This window comes from Sciurus carolinensis, chromosome 8, assembly GCF_902686445.1.
Source record: "Sciurus carolinensis chromosome 8, mSciCar1.2, whole genome shotgun sequence".
In the NCBI taxonomy this organism is placed as follows: Eukaryota; Metazoa; Chordata; class Mammalia; order Rodentia; family Sciuridae; genus Sciurus; species Sciurus carolinensis.
The window spans coordinates 68035842-68063308 of NC_062220.1; the positions used below are offsets into that span (position 1 = coordinate 68035842).

Sequence of the window (27467 nt, forward strand, 5' to 3'; positions counted from 1 at the left end):
GTTTAATCCCTAGTATTCAAACAAAAATTAAAAAATAAAATAAAAAATAAAAAAGTAAACATAATAAGGCTGAAGGTATAACTCAGGGGTAGAGTATACTTACTTATATACTATACATGTGCGAGGCCCTGGATTCAATCCCCAGCACCAAAAATTGAGTGGGCAGAGGGATATAAAAAAGGAACCAGAATATTCTTTGCAATAACCTAGACATTTTTGCCTTAGATATTTATCCAACAGAGATGTAAACACCTACTAACACTAAGACTTACACTTGAGTGCTCATGTACAGTGCTAAACTCAAAGTAACCTAAGTGGCTATCAATAGGTGAATAGATAAACATTACTTTCAAAAAAATAAAAGCATTAAAAGTAATAAGAAGCTGGATGCTGTGGCTGGCACGCATCTGTAATCCCAGCGACTCAGGAGAGGAGGGAGGAACATTACGGGTTCAAGGTCAGCCTCAGCAATGTGGCAAAGCCCTAAGCAATTTAGCAAGACCCTGTCACAAAATAAAAAATGAAAATGGCTGGGAATTAGCCCAGTGGTTAAGCACCTGGGTTCATCCCCAGTGCCAATAAAATAAATAAATAGCAATAATTAAATAAAAGTAATAATAGAAAAAGTTACCAAACATATGATACAGATGTACCTCCATTATGGTGAGTAAAAGTCAGACATAATTATATTATATAAAACTTTGGAAAATACAAATCCATCTATAATGGCCCAAAGTAGATAACCTAGATTTTCTTTTTTTACTGAATTACAAAATAAAAATCTTAATATTTATTAAATAAAGATTCACCACAATATTATATAAATAAAAGCATATAGAATTATCCAAAAGCAAACACATTTTGAGAATTTTTGAGAGATAACCATTATACCTAGATTGAAGAGTTATCACAAAATTTTAATCAAGGAGCAGTGGTAGAATTCTGTATAAAATATAATAAAAATTTAGTCAGCTATTGAAAAATTATTCACAAAGCAAAATGAAAATGAAATGTCATTCAGTGAACTGGAAAACTATGGAAAGCAATAATGCCAAAAGACCCTAAGGCTAAAAGCAGACAGTTAATTAGATGTGAATCTACAGTGCAAGATGGTAATAAAACAATAGAACAACCAATGTTTCTGTGGTTTGTCCATGATAAGAGAATTTGGCAAAGAATAAGACAAAAACATGACTGTAAAAAACCTAGAATAACAATACTACTTTACATTCAGTATAAAACAAAAATATAGACACAGATCATATGGAAATTGAAACACTGCAAATAAGAATGGAGCAAGAGAGGAAGAGAGGGAAGGAAGAAAGGATTAAAGTGCCCTCCAAAAAAAATCAGTTACTTAAAGTAATAATCAGCACACATTAAAGTACAAGAAAAACAGTAAATATTATAGGTTTTACATTCTACATTTGGTGACTGTTGCATGTTTTTTGTTTCTCCAACTATTTAAAAATGAGAGTAGAATGTTTACCAGCGGCTGGAGAGGTTAGAGGGAATGAAAGACAGGAAAGGTGATCAGTATGTACTAAGTCACAATCAGACAGGAGCAAAAAAAGTTCTGGTGTGCTATTGCACAGCAAGGTAACTACAGATAATGATAATTTACTTTACATTTCAAAAAGCTATAAAAAGGATTCTAAATGTTTCAACCCTAAAGAAATGATAAAAGGTTGAGGAAAGCAGATGTGTTTAATCTGATTTAAACATTATCTGATGTATACATGTATTAAAATGTCACATGGTCCTCATTAATATCCATAATTTTATCAGTTAAAAAATAAATTTGGGAGCTGAGGATATAGCTCAGTTGGTAGAGTGCTTGGCTTGCAAGCACAAAGCCCTGGATTCAGTCCCAGCACCATAAAATTTTTAAAAAAAAGAAAGAAAAAAGAAACTTAAATTTAAAAATTTAGAATAAAGATATGGTTAATCACTACAGAGCAAAAAAAAATTACAAAAACAGACCACACATTGTCGTTTAAAAAGTACTAATTGGAAGTGATAAATAAGAGTACAAATTAATTTCCACTCAAATTTAAGGACAACTAAAAAAAGAAAAAAAAAAAAAAAAAAAAAAAAACGGCTGGGTATGTAGATCAGTCATAGGGCACCCCTAGGTTCAATTCCCAGTATCAAAAAATAAAAAAAGAATATGCTCCCTATGCCAAGTCTCTAATAGGAAACTAGAGACTAGAAAACGAATAGTTATTTGGGAAAACAATAGCAAACTGTAAATAGAAACATGAAATAAAGGAAAGACAAAATCTTTAGATGTTGTAACATGAAGCACTTTTACTATAATCATTCTTTCCCTTTGTTTACTGTGTACCAAGAAAAAAGCTTTTTGTAAGAACTGAAAAAGTCACATCAAAAAAAGTACTAAAGGGAAATTTATATTAATAAATGCATAACAAAAAAAGAAGGATCTCCAATAAACAACCTAACAACACACCTTAAGGAGTTAGAAAAGCAAGAACAAACCCAATTCAAAATTAAAAGAGAAAGAAATAACAAAGATCAGAGAAGGAATAAATAAAAGTGAAACTAAAAGAAATTACATGAAAAAAATCAATGAAAACAGTTGGTTCTTTGAGGGATTAAAAAAAAACACTAATAATTCTTTAGCTAAACTAATCAAAGGAATGAGAAGACCCGTATAAATGAAATCATAAATGAAAAAGGAGATGTTCAAACTGATTCCATAAAAATACAAAGTCTCATAAGAAACTATAATGAACAATTATATGATTTAAAAAACTGGGAAACCTAGAAGAAATGGATAAATTCCTGACCATACACAACCTACCAAAATTGAATCAAGAAGAAATAGAAAATCTAATCAGACCAATAATGAGTAATGAGATTGAAGCACTAATTAGAAGCCTCCCTCATAACCCAAAAATAGTCCAGGATCTGATGGCCTTACTGCTAAATTTTACAAAACATTTGAAGAATAACTAATTCCAATTCTTCTTAAACCATTCCAAAAATCTGAAATGGAAGGCAGTTTGCCAAACTCTCCTTATGAGACTAGCATTACCCTGATACTAAAACCAGACAAAGATACAACAAAAAGAACTATAAACCATATCCCTGATAAACATACATACAGAAATCCTCAAATACTAGCAAACCAAATTTAACAGCACATCAAAAAGATCACATACCACGAATATACAGGATTCATCCTAGGATTCAAGGATGGTTCAACATACCCAAATCAATAAATATAATACAATATATCAACAGAATGAATGACAAGAACCAGGTGATCATCTCAATAGATACAAATAAAGAATTTGGTAAGATTTGACATCCTAGATTAACTCAGCAAAAAGCTAGTCACACCTCAGTTCAGTGTGCAGCCCAAGATTACTCCATTTGGATTTCAACAGACAAGGAGCTTACAACATTTAAACATCCACCAATATTTAAAACAGATCCTCAGAGACACAGAACAGCAGAGACTAAAGCACCAAAGCTGAGTTTTTCTGAGAACTTTTGCTAAGACTTTACATCTCAGAAATCATTTCAATGTGAAACACCCTAGAATGATCTTCATTAGAAAACAGAATTAGAACAATCCAAGGATCTGCTGTGCAGAAGGGAGAGAAGATTTTTGAGTTCTCAGGTTCTCAGCTCAACTCATTTCATTAAGCAATAACTCATATGCAAGGCAAAAATTGCAAAGACTTCATGAGATTTTTCAATCATGGTTGAAGTCAGAAAAGCATACCAAGGATGAAAATTATTTATCAATTGGTCCTGGAGCAGTTTATGATTAATGGAAACTGAAGGAACAAATTCACTCTGAAAGAGAAAAGGAAATCAAGTGGCAGAAACCTGGAGAAATTAATGGAAGAACTGACCTATGATTGCATGAAGTCTGTTGTCATAGTCCATGTTCACACGCAGGGACAGGAAACCCTTTTTTTCTGAGACTATGCCCTTAAGAGAAGTACTTGTTCATCTCAAAAACAGTTGTTGGCAGAAATCACAGAAGCAGAGAAATATAGATACCCTTTGAGAAATCTCAAGATACTCACTTGGAAACAAGACAAGGAGATACAAAAGATGGATATAAGGATATCTGGAAAAAATACTCAAGTAAATGATAGTATTAATAGTTAAGGGATTCACATATTTTCCCTGTTCATTATCCAGGAAAAGAACTATCCTAGACCTGAAGAGAAGATGTTATTTTTGTGAGATACCCACACAACTCCAGAAGAGAAAGGGTAGGCACCTCTAATTCCCAGAAAATGTCCCTGAAATGACCTTCCTATCAAAAGGTCTGTGGAGGTGCAACCAGGATTTCTCGCCAAGCCAGACAGTCTTCCTCTAAACCTGTCCCTACCTACCTGAGCAAGGAGGGAAACTCCACATGTGAGGGACACCAAGAAAAACTCCATGGAGCCCCAAAGTCATACAAGTAAGAGAAATGTCCCAAGATTTTTAGGTATCCCTGTCACTTTTTAGCCCACCAGAGAAGACACAGGAATTAAAGGTCATTTGTTTGTACTAAGTGTCAAAACACCTTCTTCCAGACATCAGACTTGCATGTACATCGGATGATTAATACAAAGGCAAAGGTTTTCACATGCAGCACATGAGAAAAGTCCTTCATCCACAAATTGAACCTGAGGCTTGTGGCAGAATGCACAAAGAAGAAGTCCTATACATACTCCTTTTACCAGAGAAGCTACCACCATCATCCACATATCACTGTCAGCTGAATATTTACCAAAAACTCAGACTCAAAAGTGTTCCTTCCACACCAGAAGCTTTCTCAGTTACTGACCCTATGAAATGTATATGCATATATATGCATGTATGTATATTTCCTTGTATTTATCCATTGAGAATATACACAATAACTTCCAGATTATGTTTTCTCTATTTACTGTCTCACATCACTAAAATGTAAGGCTAAACAGGGAACAGAATTGGTCAATTTTGTTCATTAAAGTATTTCAAGTACTTATAAAAATGGCTGTTATTTACTGTTCAATAAATATCTGTTGCATGAACAAATAAACAAAAGAAGATTCAACATTCCTTAATGATAAAAATTCAAAACAAATTAGGTATAGAAGAAATGTACCTGAAAATACTAAAGGCTATGTACGAAATGCCCACAATAAATATTATACTTAGAGGAAACAAAATATTTCCTCTGGGATTGGGAACATGACAAGGATGTTTACTTTCACCATACTTATTTAATATAGTACTGGAAATCTTAGTAAGACCAATTAGGCAACAGAAAGAAAGAAAGGATATTCAAATTGAAAAAAGGAAGAAGTTAAATTACCCATGTTTGCAGATAACATGATTTTATACACAGAAAAACCTCAATATTCCATGAAAAAAAATTGTTAGACCTGATAAATTCAGTAAACTTGTAGAGTACAAAATCAATATACAAAAAAAATTTTCATTTTTTTCTAAAAAAAAAAAATACTTTTGCTAGCATACTGAAACACAGACACATATTTTACTAAGAATGCAGATTCAGATCCATTATCTCCTAAGCTCACATGGTACAAAGAGCAGCATTTTTATATATCAATAATAAATTTACTGTAAAAATATTTAAAAAGCAATTCTATTCACAACAACTTCAAAAAATTTAGGAATAAATTAACTATGGAAAAGAAAGATCTCTACAGTAATGATTATAAAACACTGATGAAATAAATTATACAGAACACATGAAAATGGAAAAATATACTGTATTTACAGATTAGAAGAATTAATATTGTTAAATGACCATATTATCCAAAGAAACCTATAGAGTCAATGAAATTCCCATAAAAATACCAATGACTCTTTTCACAGGTGGAGAAAAATACAACCCTAAAATTCACATGGAACTACAAAGGATCCAAAATAGTCAAAGCAATCCTCAGGGGAGTAAAAATCAAGCTGAGAACATCACAATATATGACTTCAAAACATACAAAAAAGCTCTAGTAATCAAACCAGCATGGTACTATCATAAAAACAGACACAGACCAATGGAACAGAATAAAGAACCCAGAAATTGAAAGCAAAGGTGCTAAAAATCAGTGAAGAAAGGATTGTTTCTTCAATAATAGGATACTGGTAAAATTGTATATACATACTCAGAAGAATGAAACTAGATCTCTTCCTCACACAGCACATAAAAATAAACACAGGGGCTGTGATTGTGGCTCAATCACACACAGTACAGTGCTTGCCTAGCACGTGTGAGGCATTGGGTTCGATCCTCAACGCCACATAAAAATAAATGAAGGTATGCATCTACAACTAAAAAAACTTTTTTTAAATAAATTTCAAACAAACAAACAAATTGAGTCAGGTGTGGTTGTACGTGCCTATAATCCAAGCAGCTCAGGAGGCTGAGGTAGGAGGACTGCAGATTTGAAGCCAGCCTCAGCAATTTAGCTCATATGTAAGCAACCTAGTGAGACCCTGTCTCAAAAAGTGGGGAGGGGGCACCTGGGGATGTGGCTAGTGGTTAAGCATCCCTGGGTTCAATTCCTTGTACCAACAAGCAAACACACACACACACACACACACACACACACACACACACACACAGGATCAAAGACCTAAATGCAAATCCTGAAATTCTGAAATTATAAAATTACTACAAGAAAAGAGGGAAACACTAAGACTTTTGAACAATGGCTTTTAGATTTGTAGATTCCCAAAGGCACATGCAACAAAAGTAAAAATAGATAAATGGAATTACCTATTTGGGGGAGGAAAGGAGTGTGGTGGGAATCAACTCAGGGTTGCATATGCTAAGCTAGTGTGCCACTGAACCACATCCCCAGTCTCAACAAATAGAATTATATCAAACTAAGAGTTTCTGCATATCAAAGGACATAATCAACAAAGTTAAGAGAGAAACTACAGACTAGGAGAAAATACCTACAAACTAGTCTTTCAATAATGGATTAATATTCAGAATATATAAGGAACTCAAAAAGCTGAATATCAAAAAAAAAGCTAATTAAAAATAGCCCAAAGAACTAAATAGACACTTCTCAAAGGACAATACACAAATGTTAAGTATATGGAAAAGATCCTCAATCTCTCTAATCATCAGAGAAATGTCAATCAAAACCACAATCAGATATTATCTCATCCCACTTAGAATGGCTATCATCAAAAAGACAAAAAAGTAACAAATGCTGGTAAGGATGTGGAGAAAGCAGAACTCTTATATGCTATTGGTAGATAAGTAAATTACTACACTATGGAAAATAGTATGACGTTTCTGCAAAAAAACTACAAATGAAACTACCACATGATCTACTTATTCCACTACTGGGTATATATCCAAAGGAGATGGGCTCATTATACCAAAAAACATACTTGCACTCCCATGTTTATTTCAACACTATTCAAAATAGCTAAAATCTGAAAATCAACCTAGTTGCCCATCAATGGATGAACAGATAAAGAAAATGCAGTATCTATGCAACAGGGAATAATAGTACTCACCCACAGAAAAGAATGGAAACCTGTTAGTTCAGCAGCACAGGTAAAATGGAAGTCATTTTAAACTTTGAAATAAGCCAGATAGAGAAACACAAAAACTATATGTTTACACTTATTTGGAGAAACCCCAAAACTGGATCTCTTAGAAGAACAGAATGAAACAGTGGCCATGGGACTGGGAAGGGTGGGAGGAGGGAAAGAAAGAAGTTTAAAAAGGGGCTCCAAAACACTGTTAAGAGGAGCATTTTTCTATAGTACTGTTGATTAAAACAATCTATGCTTTATTTCAAAATTACTAATAAAGTACAAAATTCCCAACACATTAAAAATTATTGTTTAAGGAGATGGAAATGCTTATTACCCCAATTTGGTGGTAATGCATTAATATACATGTATCAAATTGTCACAATGTACCCCATAAAGATGTACAAATATGATGTCTCAAAAAAAGGAAGAACTCAAAAACTACTGAAATTCTGTAACTTAGTAAATGGCAAAACAATACTGAGATAAAATAGATGGGAAGGAGTTTCTGTAAGCTCATATTTATTCTAGATTTTATGAGTTGAGTCAGAAAAAAATTCTAGAATCTAACAATAGAAAGTTAGAATTCTTAAAGCTTGAAAAATCAACTGACAAATGCTATTGATGTTTGTTGGACCCATACGAAAAAGAAAGAGGGAACAAAAGAAATGATATTGTCTGACCTACATAGTTTATGTGTTCAACATTGCCAGGAACTTCTTTTTGAAGCTCAAGAAAATGTTTAACATCTAATATTCCGTTTAACACGCTCGGAATTTTTAATCACAAAAAAGTTCATAGTAGCATAATCACATACTGTTATGCTATGTAGGCATTTATCTAATGAACTTCAATTCTACTCTATCATCTAAGTGAACCCCATCTAGATTATGTTGTCATGATAGGTACTAGTGTCTGACAAATGATAAGCACCAAGGCTTCATTGAAGAGGTTTCTGTTTTAGGAAAAATCGAGTTCATGGATATTTAGTTACTTTGTTAGCAACAGTTAACTACACAGGACAGTAAAGCCAGACACTAACCTTTAAAAGAAATAAATGCAAAAATCCTTTTTCATCATGACCTCTAAAGATCATCTTCCTCTACTCCAAATTTCCACAAAATTCTGCACTTGTTTACAAGGAAAGCTTGTAATCCACAAGTTAAAGCCATTCTGCTAATTAAAATGTCATAATTTCACTGTGGGGGCCTGGTATCTATGGTGATACAGGAACTCATCCAGATCAAACTATCTATCACCTATTTTTGAAAGCTAGTTAAAGCTTGATATAATGGAGTCTACTTCCATCCTTAAAAAAAAAAAATTAAAAATAAATAAATAAATAAATAAATAAATAAATAAAAAGACTCCTGTCAGTGAAAGATTCTGAGGGTCATTAGAAAACAGAGAGAAATAGGAGTCAGGAAAGCACTGCAAGTGGCTAGCATGTTCAGCCCATATAGCAACAAAGCCTGCCTATGGAGTGTCTTCTCCAATATGGTGATATACTACACTAGACCAAAAGATATGTTCTAAATCATTAGTCCTTCTGAATGTCCGAAAAGTGGCAGTGATATCATTATAAATCTTTCCCACATAGAAATAATGAGGCTTTCCTACAAGGTTTTTCCACATAGAAATAATAAGATTGAGGATGGGAGTTTACTTATATACTGTATGTAGGAAGAAATAACAGTTTCTCTGTATCTAAATAATCATTTAGTGTATGACTTTGAAAACTGAAAATGTATAATAGTGTAGTAGGGATTTTGTAATACTACAAAACAATTTTAAACCTACAAATGAATGCATCACTTAGGCAATTAACAAGGAAAAGTGTAATTATTAAATAGATATTTAACAAAAAATAAACAAAAAAATTGGGGTTTGAAAAGAAATGCTAAATAAATTGCACTAACTTTCTTTTATTAAACAGCTGTTTCAGATAATGAAAGAATGGCTACTGTCTTAGTGTCTTTGGACTGCTATAACAAAATACCATAGTAGGATGACTTGTGAAACAAAAGAAATTTATTTCTCACAGTTTTGGAGTTGGGAAGTTCAAATCAAAGTGCCAGCAGATGGGGTGTTCAGTGAGGGCATGCCTTCCAATTCACACAAGAATATCTTTCAGCTGTAATCTCACATGGCAAAAAGGATAAGAGAGTTCTCTCAGTAAAATGAGAAGTGGAATAAGAGGCTGTGGTTGATGGAAAGTGGAGAAAGTCTCCTACAAGGGCACTAATCCAACTTATTAGGGCTCCACCTTCATGAGCTAATTTATAGTTTCCAATGATCCAACCTCCTAACATCATACCCATAGAGATTATGATTTCAACATACACATTGGGAGACGGACATAAACATATGCATAGCACAGCAGCCAAGGAAGAGAAATGACAACTCATCTGCAAATGACAGTTCAGTAACTATCATCATCATTATTGTTATTTAGTAATGGTGGAATGCAACAAAGTGGTAGAAAACGCATCTGTTTCTTGAAGGTAATTCTATTACACAATAAAAATTTTTTTAAAAATCTCATTGACTTATCAGTCAACTGCCAAATCATCCAAAATCATTGAGCACATGAAAGATGAAGAATTTTTGTTGCTCTTAACTACTATGGATTTAACAACTGGTAAAGATAACACTAAAGATTCTTATGCTACAACACAGGTTCATATATGCCACCAGTGAAACTTCACATCATGTACAACCACAAGATTGGGATCCAAATTAGAATGAGTTATACTCCATGTATTTATAATATGTCAGAATACACTCTACTATCATGTATATCTAAAAATAACAAAGAAAAAAAGAAAGAAAAGATTCTTATATTATCTGCAGTTTTACAGTTAATTGATATTCCCCAGTAATACAAAAAAATTGATATTGAAAATGATGGCCATCAACTACAGACTAATAATTTTGAGAAATCAAATTAGTGTCAGAAATTGGTTATTAAATGTAAGTGATGACATAATTGTTCAAAAAGGAAAGATTAATAAAAGCTGCAGCATATGTTCTAATAAGAAGAGAAGAGAGTATTCCAAGCATGCAAAAAACACAAAGGACTTAAAGGAGAAAGGAAAATCGGATGTGAAAAAAACTAAAAGAATGCTGTGGAACTGAAAAGGGGTGAATGGTGTAAAAAAATGACATGTTTAAATGCTGATAAGAAGCTAGTAAAGAGAGAAGATGAGATTATGATACAAATAAGAAATAGAAATACCAACAAGATAAGGTTCTAACAAATTAAAGTAGATTCAGTGCACAGGTGGTGTGGAAGGCTTCTCTATGAAGTAGAAATTAAGTGCATCTGCTCAGAGGGTAGAAGTAAGAAGGGGAAAGCTGGTAGAAAATGTAAAAGTTTAAAGAAGTATTTTCAGATCATGAAAAAAAAGAAATGGCCAGAGAACAAAAATTCTGAGGAATACTGAGTGACCAGCTAGGATCAGTCATCACATGGAGACTTCCTAAAGTCATTTTTACAGTAAAAATGAAAAATGCTAGAAAAATTTATTTTCCAACATGAACTACTTCACAAATTGTCCAATAGTCTTCAATGTAATTATTTAACAAAATCAGAAGAAAATGCTAGGTCTTACTGATCTTACTGATCATGATTCTGCCACTTGCATACTTATTAGTTAATTTTCTAAGCTTTCCATAACTTGTTTACTTACCTATATAGAAAGTAGGTAATAATCTCTTCCTTACAGATTTGTTATTGTGATTGAGATAAAAGTTACTAACAAAAACCTAACAAGTAACAGGCATTTAATGAAAGTTTCATTCTTAATTCCTAAACTGCCTGCTGGCAAGGTGGATGACACATCATTTTATTGCTCTCCAAGAAGAAAAGGCATAGCTCCAAAACACAGGCTTTCTCCAAAAAGACACCCTCCTACCCAACAATTATCCCAGTGGCATCATTATTAAGGGTTTAACCCCCTTAATGCTACCAAGCCAGAAACCAGACTTCATGAAAATAACTCAGAGGACCCGGAATGAAGAACAAATACACACAAAAATTAAATTCAGAACAAGTAAATTTATAAACATGAATATCAATTTACAGACAACAAGTATAATAAACTCTAAATCAAACCAGAATGTTAATACTGGAAAATCAGAACATTTTTCTCCTGTTAGGAAAATTATGTAGGACGCTGCTATGGTCTAAATGTTTGTGACCCTCTTCATATTCTTATGTTAAAATCTTAAACTCCAGTATGATACTAAGAGGTGGGGTATTTGGGAGAGATTATGTCATAAGGGTGATCATCATAAACAGAATTTGTTCTCTAACAAGAGAAATTACAAAGTGTTTGTTTGCTCCTTGAACCATGTGAGGAAATAAGGAGAAGATGACTTCTGTAACCAGAAAGTGGGGCCTCACCAGACACTCAATCTGCTCATCTTGATCTTGGACTTACCAGCATATACAACTGTCAGAAATAAATTTCTGTTGTTTCTAATTTACCCAGTTTGTTATAGCAGCCCAAAGAGACTGAGACAGAAACTAAATTAAACTCAAAATGTTACTTTCTACATTTAACTCAGATAAGAGATTTGTATAGTAATGGCTAATGTCCATAAACTATGATAATATGAAACATACAGCCTTACAGAGAGACAATATTCCTATCCATTGTGCAGTATATACCTTTCTCTGAACCATGATGAGACATAGAAAAATTAAAGCTCTGACTTACATATTTCTGAGATTTATGCAAATCATTCCATACCTAGCCATACAGACACAAATTACTTATACATTTCTTTTCTTTTTATCTTTCTAACTTAATCTCATTGGTTAGAAAGAAGACTTTGGCTAAAAATGAAGAATCATCTACTTCAATTATCTTTTGATAAACTTACACAGTCTGAACACATAATCGATCAATCAATATTTGGGGGGTATTAATTTCCTAAATAAAATTTCCTTTTAATTTTTATATGGATTTTAAAATTGAAGCAAAATCAAATACAACAACTGCTAGAATATGTACAAAACAGTATCTACAACTTACTTTACTGCCCTAGAAAATGCCTTCTTGTTTTAAATATATGAGGAAAAAACATTTTAAAATCATCATTCCTTCATGACATGTTAAAATCACTTATTCTTACTGAAATAGTATTTGTTTTTATAAGCCTTAGCATTTTTCACTTTCTTAGAATTACCTGGTTTAATTTCCATTATTCTAAAATAGAGTGAAAATTAGGAACTGTGTAAATTAAAGTTATATACAGACAAACTGTCATCCCTTGGTATTCACAGGGGATTGGTTCCAGGATACCTCCCACTCAGAGATACCAAAATCAATGGATACTCAAGTTCATTATATAAAATGGGAAAGCATTTGCATATAGCTTACATACATTCATTTATTTATCATCTTAAGATTACTTGTGGGAAGGCATCCTCATCTAGCAGTCTAGCAGAAACTAGATGGTTCCCTGTGTAGCTTCCCTGAGAGAATGGGTCTCCTAACTCCACCCTAACTTGTCCATCACAGAAGAAGCTCCTCCCTTTATTATAGATCCTTTATCTGTCTACAAATAAAAGAAAGTTGGGCTATTCCAGGTTGTTGTTATTAGAGGCCAGAGTTGGTATGGCCAGCCCCATAATGCCCTCTCATTTAAAAAGAGTACTGGCTCTTGTGTGTTTATTGAGTAGATAAATTTTTGGGGTAATAGAAAAACTGCCAACACCATCCTCCAGCATTAACCCTTTCCTCATCCACATGAGACTTGGCTGAGAGGCACCCCCCACATTTGGTGCCTGAGCAGCAACTGTTCAAGAGTGTAATGCAAAGCTACTCCTCCACCCTTTCCGCTGCATCACAACCTAACTTGTCAGTCTGAAAGCTGCTCTCTCCCCGCTTTCCTTGGCAGCCATTTCCCCGCCTCCCAACTACTTGTCAATCTGTGAACATCCTAGCTAGCTATTGGTTCATCAGTCAGCTTGCAAGCATCCTTCTCCATTATTGGTCCCCTGTTAGCCCAGCGGAACTCAACTGCTTAAGGATAGCTCCCCGGCCATCTTTTCTCTTGCTTTCTCTCTCCTACTCACTTTCTTTCTCTCTCCTCCTCGCTTTTCCACTCTCTCTAGCACAGACCCTTTCTCTTTTCCTCTCATTTTCTCTCTTACCCTACAGGGAGACCCTTTGCTTAATAAACTCCCTTATGTGATTTCCCGTGTCCAGTGTGGTTTTCATGGGTTTCTTACAAACAGAACTTTAGAAGAAAGAATAAGCCTAAGGTGTTAGCCCCTTTCCCATGGGAAGTGCACACATGTGCATAAGTTTAGTAGTAAAAAAGGAAAGAGAATTTAATTGTGTGAAATTAAGCCTGGGGAATTCACTCTCTACAAAACTTATTCAGCTATATTCAATACTTAGCCAGAGTGGAAATTCAGTGGAAAGAAAGCAACTCCAACAGTTCTTGAAATGTAAATGGAGACCTGATAGCTTTAAGTACTGCAGGCTCAATCAGGCAGGTCTGCCTGCCTGTGTGTGACCTGTATGAGACTGATACCTAACTTGGCTTACATAGGTGCAAAAGTTCAGAATCCTGGGAAGAAAAGATCCTAGTCAGAAATTCAGAGAAAATCTCTAACTTAAGAAGTTGAAATTACTCAGCAAGTTTCCTAGTTTAAATATGTGTGTTCCCACCTCAGCTTCCAGCCCTCCAGAAATAGTATGTTTTCTGCTCCCTGGCAGAAAGGATTGAAGCCTACAGAACATGGCTGCTCCCTGCTCAGGTACAGTCCCTCAGGGCCACGCCTCTTGATGAGAAGAGAAATAGCATGGGGATTGGAAGCACAATAGCAAGCTATGGGAATTTAGTTTGGACTGTAATGGATACTTGCTTTTCTTTGGACCAAGATGTTGACTTATGTACTTTGGGAGATTTAATCACAGGACTTAGACATTCTATTAAGAACTTTAAATTTAAAAGTCAGAAATATTCATCCTCCAGGACCTCTTGGTCTTCTGGAACATATTTTTAAAATTTTTAGTAGTTAGCCATAAGCAGTTCCCCGTGCACAAAGAGATACTGAAGGGTGGGGACAAAATCTCTATTCAGAAGACCAGAGAGTATTCAAAGTCAAAGGAGGATGAGTTAGCCTGGGACCTCTATAGTTTACATTTGAAAGGTCCTGATCCAGTGCCTCATCTTGCTCCTAAGGAAGAATTTAAAGTCACAAGGCTGAGAATTCCTACAGCTGTTCATACAGCAGAGAAGGAATTAGCAAAATTCGGGTTACACCCCATTTTTGCACAAAATGATTCTCAAAGTTCTGAAGGACCAAAAAGAACTCACGCACCTATTCCTTTTACAACATTTAGGGAGTTAAAATCTGCATGCTCAATGGATGGAGCAAACATGCCATTCATACTAAGCCTCTTAGAATCAATATGTAATGAGGTCCTACCACCTAATGATTGGTTCCTGCTAGCTAGCTCCTGTCTTTCTGAAGGGAAGAATTTAACATGGAAATCCAACTGGATAGAGCATTGTTCAGATCAGGTGGAAATTAATAAATTGAATGAAGAAGTTCAGATTACCTTGGATATGCTTTATCAGCTCAGGACAATTTGCTGATTTGGGACAACAATTGACTTTTGATTTGAAAACTTATGCTCAAATAAGTGCATGTGCACAAAGAGCATGGAGAGAATAACCTGCCCAGGGAGAAAAAACTCTAGACCCTATCCAATTTTGGCGGGGGCCAGAGGAAAATTTTTGAAACTTTGTGGCTCATTTATATCAACCAGCAATCCATGTACTCTATCTGAAATTCCAGCTGCTGCTTAGTTTTCTATGTTAGATTTAAAAGATGCCTTCTTCTGTGTACCCTAGACTCTCAATCGCAATATCTGTTTGCTTTGAGGAACCAGATAGTGGAACTCAACTAATCTGGACAGTGTTGCCTCAAGGATTTGGAGATAGCCCTCACCTGTTTGGACAAACCCTAGCTAAGGACTTAACAAAATTCAGAGATAAAACATTTATAATTGTTCTCCAATATGTAGATAACATCCTTTATGTGCTACCTACCACACAGGAGAAATATCAAAGCATTACAGAGTCTTCCAAGAGATAAGTGGTATACTGCAGGCCTTGGATTCCTGGATATAGGGAAATAGCTAAGCCTCTTTACAGCCTCCTTAAAAAACTACACCAAGGAAGAACTACCCTTATGTGAAAAACAAAACACACTAAAGGTTTTTAAAATATCAAAAAGGGGCCTTACTTCAAGCACCTGTTCTCAGCTTACTTAAAGAACAAGATTTAACTTGTTTGCAACTGAGAGGAAAATAACCCTAAAAATAGTCATCCAAAACTGCAGGATAGGCAGCTATGGACAAACCAGGTCAATAGCCAAAGGCATATCTCAGTAAGGAGCTTAGCATAGTAGCTTCATTCTCAAAAGTAATGGAAAATAAGGTCTCATAATTTTCCTTGACATCCAAACCTGTCCTGAAAATAAGAAATGGTTAAAATGCCCTTGGCATCGAGTTTTGCTAGAATCTCTCTCTCTTAGCTCCTTAAAGATCTCTGTGAAGGCTTACATTGAAATGTAAATGGGAAAGCCTATAGGCTCAGTAGGAGACCAGACTCAAACCCAAGGGGAAAATAAAAAGGAAAAAGTATCTTTTACCTGAACTCCAACTAATCTAAAATAAAAAGTAAACTGTATGGTGCTTTAGTAAAATAATTAACGCTGTGTCATTTTTCCAGGACTCTTCTTTTATTTACCTTAAATTCTGTATTTTTTGAGCTCATGACTCTTTTTGATCAGTCCTATTATTTATTCAACAAGAGTTTTTGAACATCTGTTACACTGCAATGGAGACTCACTTGTAAAAAGTTATAAGGGCTTTGCTTTTGTGTTATGTGTATATTGTGTTGTCTATGTATGTGCATCTAAATATCATGTACACGATAACAAAAATTTACAAAAATAATAAGTGCTCATGAATTAAAATTTAAAAATGGATCCAGATACCTTTAATTCATGTGATTTGAAAAGGTTCAATTTAAACTGGGCAAAGAAATGAAAGTAAAAAGTCTTCAAAATTACTTAAATAAAAGTCTCTAGGTGGTCAAACTAATAAAAGGTGTCTATAAAATGTCTAATATTAATTGTTTCTGGGACTTTTCTTCAACAGGAAAGAGATGGCAAATACTGTTCAATACATGTCTGATATATTGGTTTTTACAGTAAAATAAGTAAATTAGATTTGACATGTATGGGATTACTCAAATGTGTTTGTAACAGACATCTGATTAATTTACAAAAGATAAAATGCCAACTGTTAAATAACATCAAGTACTCTTAACTCCTTAAATTCCATGGGATAATAAACATTATTGGTGTTTTCATAGATCGGTAAATGAAAAGGGTTTAAAATTGCTTTGTGTCAGGGGCCAAAAATATGCAATGGAGAAAAGATAGCCTCTTCAACAAATGATGCTGGGAAAACTGGAAAACCATATGCAACAGAATGAAATTAAACCCCTATCTCTCACTCTGCACAAAACTCAACTCAAAATGGATCAAGGACCTCGGAATCAGACCAGAGACCCTGCATCTTACAGAAGAAAAAGTAGGTCCAAATCTTCAACTTGTTGGCTTAGGATCAGACTTCCTTAACAGGACTCCCATAGCACAAGAAATAAAAGCAAGAATCAACAACTGGGATGGCTTCAAACTAAAAAGCTTTCTCTCAGCAAAGGAAACTCTCAGTAATGTGAAGAGAGAGCCTACAGAGTGGGAGAATATCTTTGCCACTCATACTTCAGATAGAGCGCTAATTTCCAGAATCTATAAAGAACTCAAAAAACTCAACACCAAGAATACAAATAATCCAATCAACAAATGGGCTAAGGAAATGAACAGACACTTCACAGAAGAAGATCTACAAGCAATCAACAGATATATGAAAAAATGTTCAACATCTCTAGTAATAAGAAAAATGCAAATCAAAACTACCCTAAGATTCCATCTCACCCCAATTAGAATGGCGATTATCAAGAACACAAGCAACAATAGGTGTTGGCGAGGATGTGGGGAAAAAGGTACACTCATACATTGCTGGTAGGGTTGCAAATTAGTGCAGCCACTCTGGAAAGCAGTATGGAGATTCTTCAGAAAGCTTGGAATGGAACCACCATTTGACCCAATTATCCCACTCCTTGGCCTATACCCAAAGGACTTAAAATCAGCATACTACAGAGATACAGCCACATCAATGTTCATAGCTGCTCAATTCACCATAGCCAGATTGTGGAACCAACCTAGATGCCCTTCAGTTGATGAATGGATAAAGAAACTGTGGCATATACTACAATGGAATATTACTCCGCAATGAAGAATGATAAAATTATGGCATTTGCAGGCAAATGGATGAAATTGGAGAATATCATGCTAAGTGAGATAAGCCAATCTCAAAAAACTAAAGGAAGAATGATCTCGTTGATAAGCGGATGAGGACATATAATGGGGGGTGGGAGGGGTTAGAGTTAGGGTTAGGGTTAGGTTTAGGGTTAGGTTTAGGGATAAGGAGGGTGGTAAGAATGGAGAAAGGAAGGACTGTATAGTGGGAAAAGAGGGGTGGGAGGGGTGGGGGGGAAGGGAAAAAAATAACAGAATGAATCAAACAACATTACCCTATGTAAATTTATTACACAAATGGTATGCCTTGACTCCATGTACAAATAGAGAAACAACATGTATCCCATTTGTTTACAATTAAAAAAAAAGAAATATTACGAAGTGACTAGTCACACTATAAAAAAAAAATGGCTTTGTGTCATCACTACAAACAACGTTACTAAGAGTTAAGTTCTAAGAGGCACAATTCTATATACTATATACTAAGAGATCCAAAAGTTTCAACTGTGTTTCAGTTAGAGTACTATAAATAACATAAAACATTTTTTCTTATTAAAATGGAGTAATTTATCTAAATTCAAAAATTTCGTTAAGAGTTGTTTCAAAATGTCAACCAAAATGGGTCAATAGATCGTAAAGAGAAAAATAAAAGGTTCTAGGTATGGAAATATATTTAGTAGAAGGAAAAAGTGTTTCTGGGTAAGAAAATCATTGTGTGATGAAATACATGAAGGTTTAAGTAAGTGCTAAGAAAGTCTATGTAAACAAAGGGCAAATTTCAACATGTTTGTGTGTAACTAAGTTGGTTATATGTGTGTGAGACAATCAGTTAAAGCTATTTAAGGTTTTTCCTAAGGTCAAATACTAATGTACTGATATAAAGCGAAGTATAATCCATATGTTAAAATGACAAGGATTTCTTTAAAACACTAACTTATTCTTAACGTTGTGTCTGTTAAGTTTTATTCTTTAGAACAATTAGTCTTAAAAATTGTTGGGATCTTTAGCCCCCTTGCACTTCTCCACCAGCGACAAGGGAAGGGAGCACTCCCCAACAAGGCCAGACCAGGAAAGGTAGGGCCGACTACCTGCCCACACCCAGCCCTCTGGGCGGAGGACAATCAGACACATCAGGGAGACCAGTCACAGCAGGAATTCATTTATTGAGGAAGTCACACAGCTTTTATGTAGGGTGGAGGCTAGGCGGGAACCAATCATCTTAAAAGTCAGCAAGTGGGGGGGGGGGTTCACACAGGCGAGAGTCCCATAGGACTATATGGCAAGCACAAGCTGATCACGTTCGCGGAACTGTTGTTAACCAATCCCTGACGGTGGTCCGATTTATCATCATTAACTTTTGAAACCACCTTTGAGGCCTTGATCTTGCTCAATTGCCAGGGAGTAAGGAGTCAGCCTGAGTTAGTTAACGTGTCATTAGTCCCAACAAAAAATTAGGGTTTGTACAATTATGGTTAAACAAATACTGTTAGAGTGCTACAAAGCCTAAATTTTTCTTTAAAAGCTAAACTTTGTTGATATAAAAACAGCAAAATAATTGTGCTATTACTCTCTTTTTTGTATTAAATATGTTCATATCTTCCAGGTATACAAGTCTTTAAAGCAGAAAATTTATCAAGCTGCTGTTCTCCAAACTAAACTCGTCCATAATGGTAACTTTAAACATACAAGAATAGTAAATCTTATTGGGGATTTATTTATATCATTTAATGTTCTATAACAGGACCTGTTATCCATAGGATATATGTAAAATTTTACAGGAGCTAAGAAGTTGCTCTCAAGTTCCCCACAAATGACCCCTGTGGGAACTCAGCTGACTCTTAAGAGACAGAACAGGTCAATTCGACCAGCTTGGTCTTAAATACCTAGCAAAACAGTTAAAACTAAAACATAGCCATTCTTGGGCATTTAAAATAGAAACAATAATTAAATGTAACTTAAGATGTACACTTGTGTTAGCACCCGAGAATAAATAAAGACAGGAGTCTACAAAAGAGAGAATACAACTAAAAAAAAAAAAAATTTTTTAAGAAATATATGTACTATAACTATAATAAATAAAATACCCAAATAATAATAATTAAGCGATTTCTTCTGAAGGATGGTATCACAACCCTAAATAGAGGTTCTAAACATGCCCAGAAGAATCAGGAAGGGTTTTTTGGGAGAAATTAAGGAAAAAGTTGAGTATTGAAAAATGAATACAAAACAAATAAGCAGATGAATTCGACCATTATATATGTTCAAGGAATAGGCAGCACTGAATACACACAGGCTAAACAAACCTGGTACTGATCAGGGAATCAAAGGCAATCACACCTAAGTGTCCTCTAGGGATGCAGCAAGATGGCAAAGAAGCACAAGGAGTATGCGATTTATGAGGAACCACACTGTTGAAAGAGTCTGCATTGTGCATGGACATGATTAACTGTCACTGTTATTAAGATCATTCTGAAAGCAGTATGGATATTAAATGAAAATTAGGGCCACTAATATCTAAAGTAATCTAAGTGAGAAAGTTTTAGAGTATAAAATGTGAAAACAAAAATAAATGGGTTTGCCCAGGGGACAAATCTGGCCCACATGCTATTTTTATAAAGTTTTAATGGAACACTGATTTACATATTGCCTGTGGCTGCTTTCTGACCACTACAGCAGAATTCAGTAGTATGACTAAAGCAGAATAGCCCACGAAATCTAAACTACTTGCTGTCTGGCTGTTTGCAGAAAATGTTCAGATCTTAGAACAGCTCATTCCCAAGTTTCCCAGGTGAATGGTGTTGTTCTCTAACAGTGAACAAACAGTTAACAGGAGATATACATGACATCTCTTTAATATTTTGAGTTAGAGGGTCATTGTAATATCCACTTGGAAAAATGTGAATAGTTCCATAAACGAACTTGCTTAAAATACATTTTGGCTAACTTTTAGTATGCTTTTGCTGTGGAGGCTTTGACAGAATCTTTTTCTGACTCCCGGTGTAAAGGGTTCCAGATATGATTTAGGTTTTGTAAACTGTAGCACCTATGTAAAATTTAGAAGGCAGACACTGTACTTTTCCTACATCTATTGTTTTTCCTGGCAAATTTGGTCATACGTGTATAAACATTTTTCTCTGTTGTCTCTAACAGGTTCTAATGCCTGGGTCCTAGCTTTATGAGTGTCAACAGATGAAACATAGGGAATTCATTTTGTTGATTCAGATCATGTCAGAGGCCATATGACTCTAAAACTATCAACTGCACTGAAGAATAACCAAAACAGCAGGCAGTTTCCTAACATACAAGGATCAATACCTTCCCAGGTTGCCTAATTTTGCACACTACTTTAGTTCCTGATTTTCAAGTTTCCCAGGTGAATGATGGTGCTCTATAACAGCTAACAAAAAGAGTAAGTTCAACTTATAGCCTTTATGTTGAGTCCTCCCACTGATACCTTATAGTAAGTCTCTATTAAAATTAGCTAAAAGTAGATTTTATTATCAATAAGCAGACACTAACAATACAAGGATCCTGAAGCATACGTATACAGATCAAGAGTTAGAAAAAAGATTCTAGGATTCAGATTGAAATTTGAAAGTTATCAGCAAATGGAAAATATATGAGACCACCAATGAAAAACACTTGGAATAAAAAGAAGCTCAACAGATACAGGAAAGACAAACATTAAAGAAGTGGCTGAAGTTTTAAGAATGAGGAATTGAAATCAAATAGCAAGATCACGAAAAAAAAAAAAAAAAAACAGGGAAGACTTGGGGTTATAGAAACTAAAAGGGCAGATGGTGTCAAGAAGTTGAAATGATCACCAAAGAAAAAATTGAGAGAGGCAGAAGAGGGCAAGGCTTTGGGGAAATTTGGAGGTCAATGGTGACATAAGGAAAATAGATTTACTGAATAGGTATGTTAGAAGCCAGAATAAAGTGAACCAGGGACTATGTGAGAAGTCAAGAAAAGGAGACAGTAGTAAGAATAGTCTATTCTTCCAAATAGTTGGGTTGTGAAGTAAAGAGACAAGGAAATAGCTTCATACTGTAGCAGCCATATAAACAGTTAAAACTGAAGACTCCTTTTTCCTTTTACATAGGAAAAACTTGAGAATCTTCATATGCTACTAGTAGAAAAGAGAAGTCTCAAGATTCAGAAAAGGAAAAGAGTAAAGCACAGAAGCTAGGCAGCAAGGGTTGATGTGAAATTAGCCTTCAGTAGGAAGGTAAAATATTTAATGGAGTTAGATCTTCAAGAATGATGTTGACAAAAGTTGAAAAAAATTCAGTTGCATGTTCTAGATTTTCTTAATGTGAAATGGGACAATATCCTCTTATTACAATAGAAAATAAGGGACTGAATTAGAGATTTATAGGGAATAAAGATTGTAAACAGTTATTTATGAAATGAAAGGGAACTGTATACACTAAAAAATAATGATATTCCAGATGTATTTAAGAACCATAAATTTAATTACAGCAATCTTATAGTCATCTGATTTTTGTTTGGTGCTGAAGAGGCTAGCATGGAATAAGAAATAAGGCTGAATGTTCAATGACCCACAAATGGCATTGCATTATGAAACTGTAGAATAAAGGCAGGGGTGAAAGAATTTGATAGTATCAAAAGCAACAATTCTTTCCAGATCTACTGAATCAGAAACTCGGGGAATTAGGCTCAGCTCTCTGTTTTTATAAGTCCTTCAGAAATTTTGATGCATGCTAAAGTTTGAGAACAGATTAAGTCGGAGGAACAGATGAAAGACAAATCTTAGATCAACTTAATATAGAAAAATTATAGAGACAGAAAAGAGGACAGACATGATTGACAGAGTAGAAAACCAAGTAGTGAAGACAACTGATGTTCTAAATAAGTTAAAAGACTGGTCTTCTCAACAAATAAAAGACTTGTGTTTTATAATAGGAACAGGGAAGAAGGCAGAAAAAAATGAGTCAATGAAACATTAGATATGTGCTAATCATGACAATGTCCAGGGTTGTCAATGAGAAAAAGACACTAACATAGAAGAGAAGGGAAGGGTACTAGATTTATGTTTGAGCTAGTGAACATCAAAAAGCTGTATAGCCAATGTATGAAAACATTCACAGGTACTGATAACACAGAGTTATGAATTTTAAGATAAAGAGAAAACAGTACTGCCTAAATCCTCAATGAATATATGGGAGAGAAAAAGGTGTCAGAAGATACAAACAACCACATAAGAAAGAGGATAATAGACAAAGGAAGTAAATCCCCTGTCCAAAATCCAAGGAAGGCATAATTTATACAGAATAGAAGATTACAGAATCAAACCCAGCAGCTACTTTGCAGAAAGGCAATCACCCTATCTTGCTTAATTCAGTGTAGACAATCTGATTAACAGAGTTGTGTTTGTCTTACCCTTTAAGGATCTAAAAAGGTATCTCTCACTTGTAATGTAGAAAAACACCTTATTTTTAAAAATAATATAAGAATCTTGTTCTAATAGAGAGACCTAAAGTTAAAACATAATTGACAAAACACATAAAATTGATGTCTAGTGTTAGAAGTTATGATAACCCTTACCACTGCGGGAGAGGGAGAAAGAAATAATTGTGAGAAAGTTAGCCTCTATGACACCCAGTAATGTCCTATGTCATGATATGAGTTTTGATTCACAGATATGGTCACAATGTGGTATTTCATTCTATATATACACTTATGACTTGTTCACTTTTCATTATGCATACAATATTCATTTTACAAGTTTATTTTAAAACAACTGCTATTCTGTTGTATTTTTTAAATTACAAATTACATTACACAGGAATCATAATATAAGTAAGTACCCTCCTGACTTAGATGCCAAAGTACTGAACATTAATGACATTATTTTTGTGCAAAATGAACACATAAAATGAAATTCCTAGTTAAGAAATATGAAAAATCCCTTAATATTAATAGTTATATTTCAGTTCAACAAAAATGGAGAAAAGTACCTGGGCATAATACAACTACAGAACTGAGACTAATTCTAATTTGTTGATTCTAATATATTAATAGCTTTGAGTTTCTTCAAATCCAGAAAATTAAGCAACCCTTTTTTTTTAAATTACGACACAGCAATTAATCATGATATAAAGTTTGGGGGCTAGAGAGATTAGTTTGGATCCAAACCATTTCATTTATGACTTACATATCTTCAAAAAATTATTTAAGCTCTGTTTCATCATCTGTTAGATGGAAATAACAATAATACCAACTATACTGTATTGCTGAAAGGAAACCTTGGACAAAGCAGACACGCTCCACAAATATAACTAGATTCTATCATATGAAATACACATCATATAAAATGATTTCATATTATATTCATTAGAAATCTTAGGTCTATCTTAGAATTTGATCAAATATGTCCAAATTTCCCTGTACTTACATGTGCTCTACTCTGTAATTTAATTTTATCCTCAGTGATAAAATAAAGATATTTACTATGCTTTTGGATGCAAAATCAAATGTCTGTCAATATTATGACATTTTCACACAAAAAACAATATTTTTATTACCTGAGTTTCCACACCCTGCTCTAGCAGGCGCTTAGCTTGATTTTCCACTTCAAGTCGAGCTCTTGCAATAAAAAGTAGATCATTTTCTATTACTTCTATTCCAGAAAGATCTATTCCTTGAGAAAGATAATCTATTGAAGAAAACACATTTAAATATTTCAGTATAAAATATCAAGTCATCAAAATATCATGTATGATTTCTTCAAAAATATTATAGATTTGCTCTTCAAAAATCTATATTTTAGAAAATAAGTTTCCCAAAATATTTTTACTTAATAAAAAAAATTTCAATTTGGAGGCAAATGTCCCAAATAAGTCACAGTTGGTAAAACAAAGATATAAATTATGATTATTTTAAGTTCAAAGCAATGTCAATAGATCACATTTTAAAAGTATCAATTTTATTTTAATATAAATAAGTTTCTTGGTTTTCAGAAATTTCTCAAGTTGCAATGCAGATTTAAGTTAGTCTCCAAGAATAAAACATCTAAAATAAATGTCCAACATTGGAGAATAAGATTAATAAATTATGTAAAACTTAGCATTTTGCCACTTTTCATAATCAAGCAAACCTAATAGTTTAATGAAGAATTTTCATGATATTAATGAATGAAAATCTATATAGGTGAATTAATTATATTTATAGGACAAACTCACAGTAATAATTACAAAAACATTCTACTAAGAAGTTAACAATCTCTGTATATTTAGAATTTGGATAATTTTTCTTTTTTTTTTTCTTACACCTAAACATATCAAAAGTAATAAAAATGCTAGTGACAAAGGTCAAAATTTAACAGTTTAGACACAGTTATATAATTCATACTTTATTTTAACATGACAAATTATTTCTAAAGAATAAAATTTACTTTAGATGACTTTATTTTGTCAATTAGCAGAATAACAAATGTATTTTTCCCGTATTTTTTAAATTAGAATTATTGTGTTTTTTTGGTCTTATTAAAACATATGCCTAGCAATTACATAATATCATACTTTACTTATTTGGTCACAACATGGTACATAAGTTAAACTACATTAGACTAGATAATATAATGCTAACTTAGCAGCACTCAAATACCTGCTTGATATTTGAACATTAATAGTTTTAGTTTTACACACAAGGACAAAAGGAAAGAAAACAAAAGTAGCAATTCTGTGTTATACTATAAGTACATACTATGGTTATTGCTAATTATACGACAATCACAAGCATTGTTTAAAATATGTATATACAGGAGTTGGGGTTGTAGCTCAGGGGTAAAAAGCACTTGCTTAGCATAGGTAAGGCCCTGGGTTCAATGCACAGCACCACAAAAATAAATTAATTAATTAATTTAATTAAATAAACAAATAAATAAGTAGATGAAAAGACAAAATAAAGTTTAATGTTTAAAAAATGTGTATATACAAAAGGATGCCAGGTTTTTTACAGTGAAATGTTCACTGAAAATGCCAGCAAATCATTTCAACTTTGATGTGATCATAGTCAAGTGATAAAGCCTCCATAAGCTTCAGAGTTTTTTTCACCTGTAAAATAGTAACAATTTATAATTCATCCCCTACATATTCTTCAGACTATTATCAGAATCAAAATAAGTTAATGAATGTCAAACTGTTATATACCAATCCATTACATAAATTTAGGGTGAACTGTAATATACAGAAATTAAAATCTGTTTTTTTTTTTCATTTTAATTTTTTTCTATAGTTTTATTGAGGCAAAATTGAAGTACAATAAAATGCACATATTCAAAGTATGCAATGTGATAAATTTTGACATGTATATAACCAATATAATCAATATAAAAAGCATTTTCATTATTTTTACTTAATTTGAAATCATGCAGACTATGTTTCCTGCATAATTTATTATAATAAAAATCACCTTAAGATATATAAAACCCCACTGACATATGCCAACTATTTCAAAATTAAATGGCGCACTTACACATATCTCAGAGGTCAAGGAAGAAAGCAAAAGAAAAGTAAATAAAAAGTGTTTTGAACTAAGTGATAATAAAAACTTAAAATATCAAGATCTCTGGGATGAAACAGTACTCAGATGAACATTTACTTAAAGTACTTGTATCAGAAAGAAGCTATAACAACAATTAAATTACTTTCAAATTATGTGGTAGGAAGGAAAAAATAAAGAGTAGCAGCAGAAATATATGAAATAGAGAAAAATTCAGCTAAAATTTGATAAAAATCAAGTAAGTCTTATCAAGAAAAAAGCAAGAACACAAAAATTAATATCAATGGAAAGGGAGCTATCAAAATAATAGTACAGATATTAAAAATATATTAAGGAAATATAATTGTATGCCAACATATGTGACTATTTACATAATATGGTCTATATTAGAAGAATCCATGTGCTGCTGAGAAGAAAGTGTATTCACTTGCTGATGGATGAAATATTCTATATATGTCTGCTAGGTCTATTTATCAATTGTATTTTTTTACTTCTAAAACTTCTTTATTTAGATTTGTTTGGAGGATCTATTTGACGATGACGAAGGTATGTTAAAGTTATCCAGTATTACTGTGTTGTGGTCTATTTAATTCTTGAAATTGAGAAGGGTTTGTTTGATGTACGCAGATACTCCACTTTGGGGGGCATAAATATTTATGATTGTTATGTCTTATTGATGTATAATGCCTTTAATCAATCCCATTTGATTTACTTTGGCTTAAAGTCCACTTTATCTGATATGAGGATAGAAACCCCTGCTTGTTTATGCAGTCCATTTGAGTGATCTTTTTTCTCATCCTTTCACCTTCAGTCCATGGATGTCTTTACCTAGGAGGTGAGTCTTTCAGAGACAGCATATTATTGGGTCTTATTTTTCAATCCAAACTGCCAGTATGTGTCTCTGGATTGCTGAGTTTAGGCCATTAATGTTCAAGGTTATTATTGAAATATGATTTGTATTCCTGATCATTTGGTTTATTTC

At 33.6% G+C, this 27467-nt stretch overlaps 1 protein-coding gene across 1 annotated transcript in view; it reads right to left on the reverse strand.

Moving 5' to 3' along the window:
- Cog5 (component of oligomeric golgi complex 5) overlaps positions 1–27467 on the reverse strand; it is a 332336-nt gene that overhangs the window by 175597 nt on the left and 129272 nt on the right. The window contains exon 7 of the mRNA XM_047560136.1: positions 24508–24638. Within this exon, the coding sequence (XP_047416092.1) occupies positions 24508–24638 (131 nt within the window). The remainder of the gene's footprint in view (positions 1–24507; positions 24639–27467) is intronic.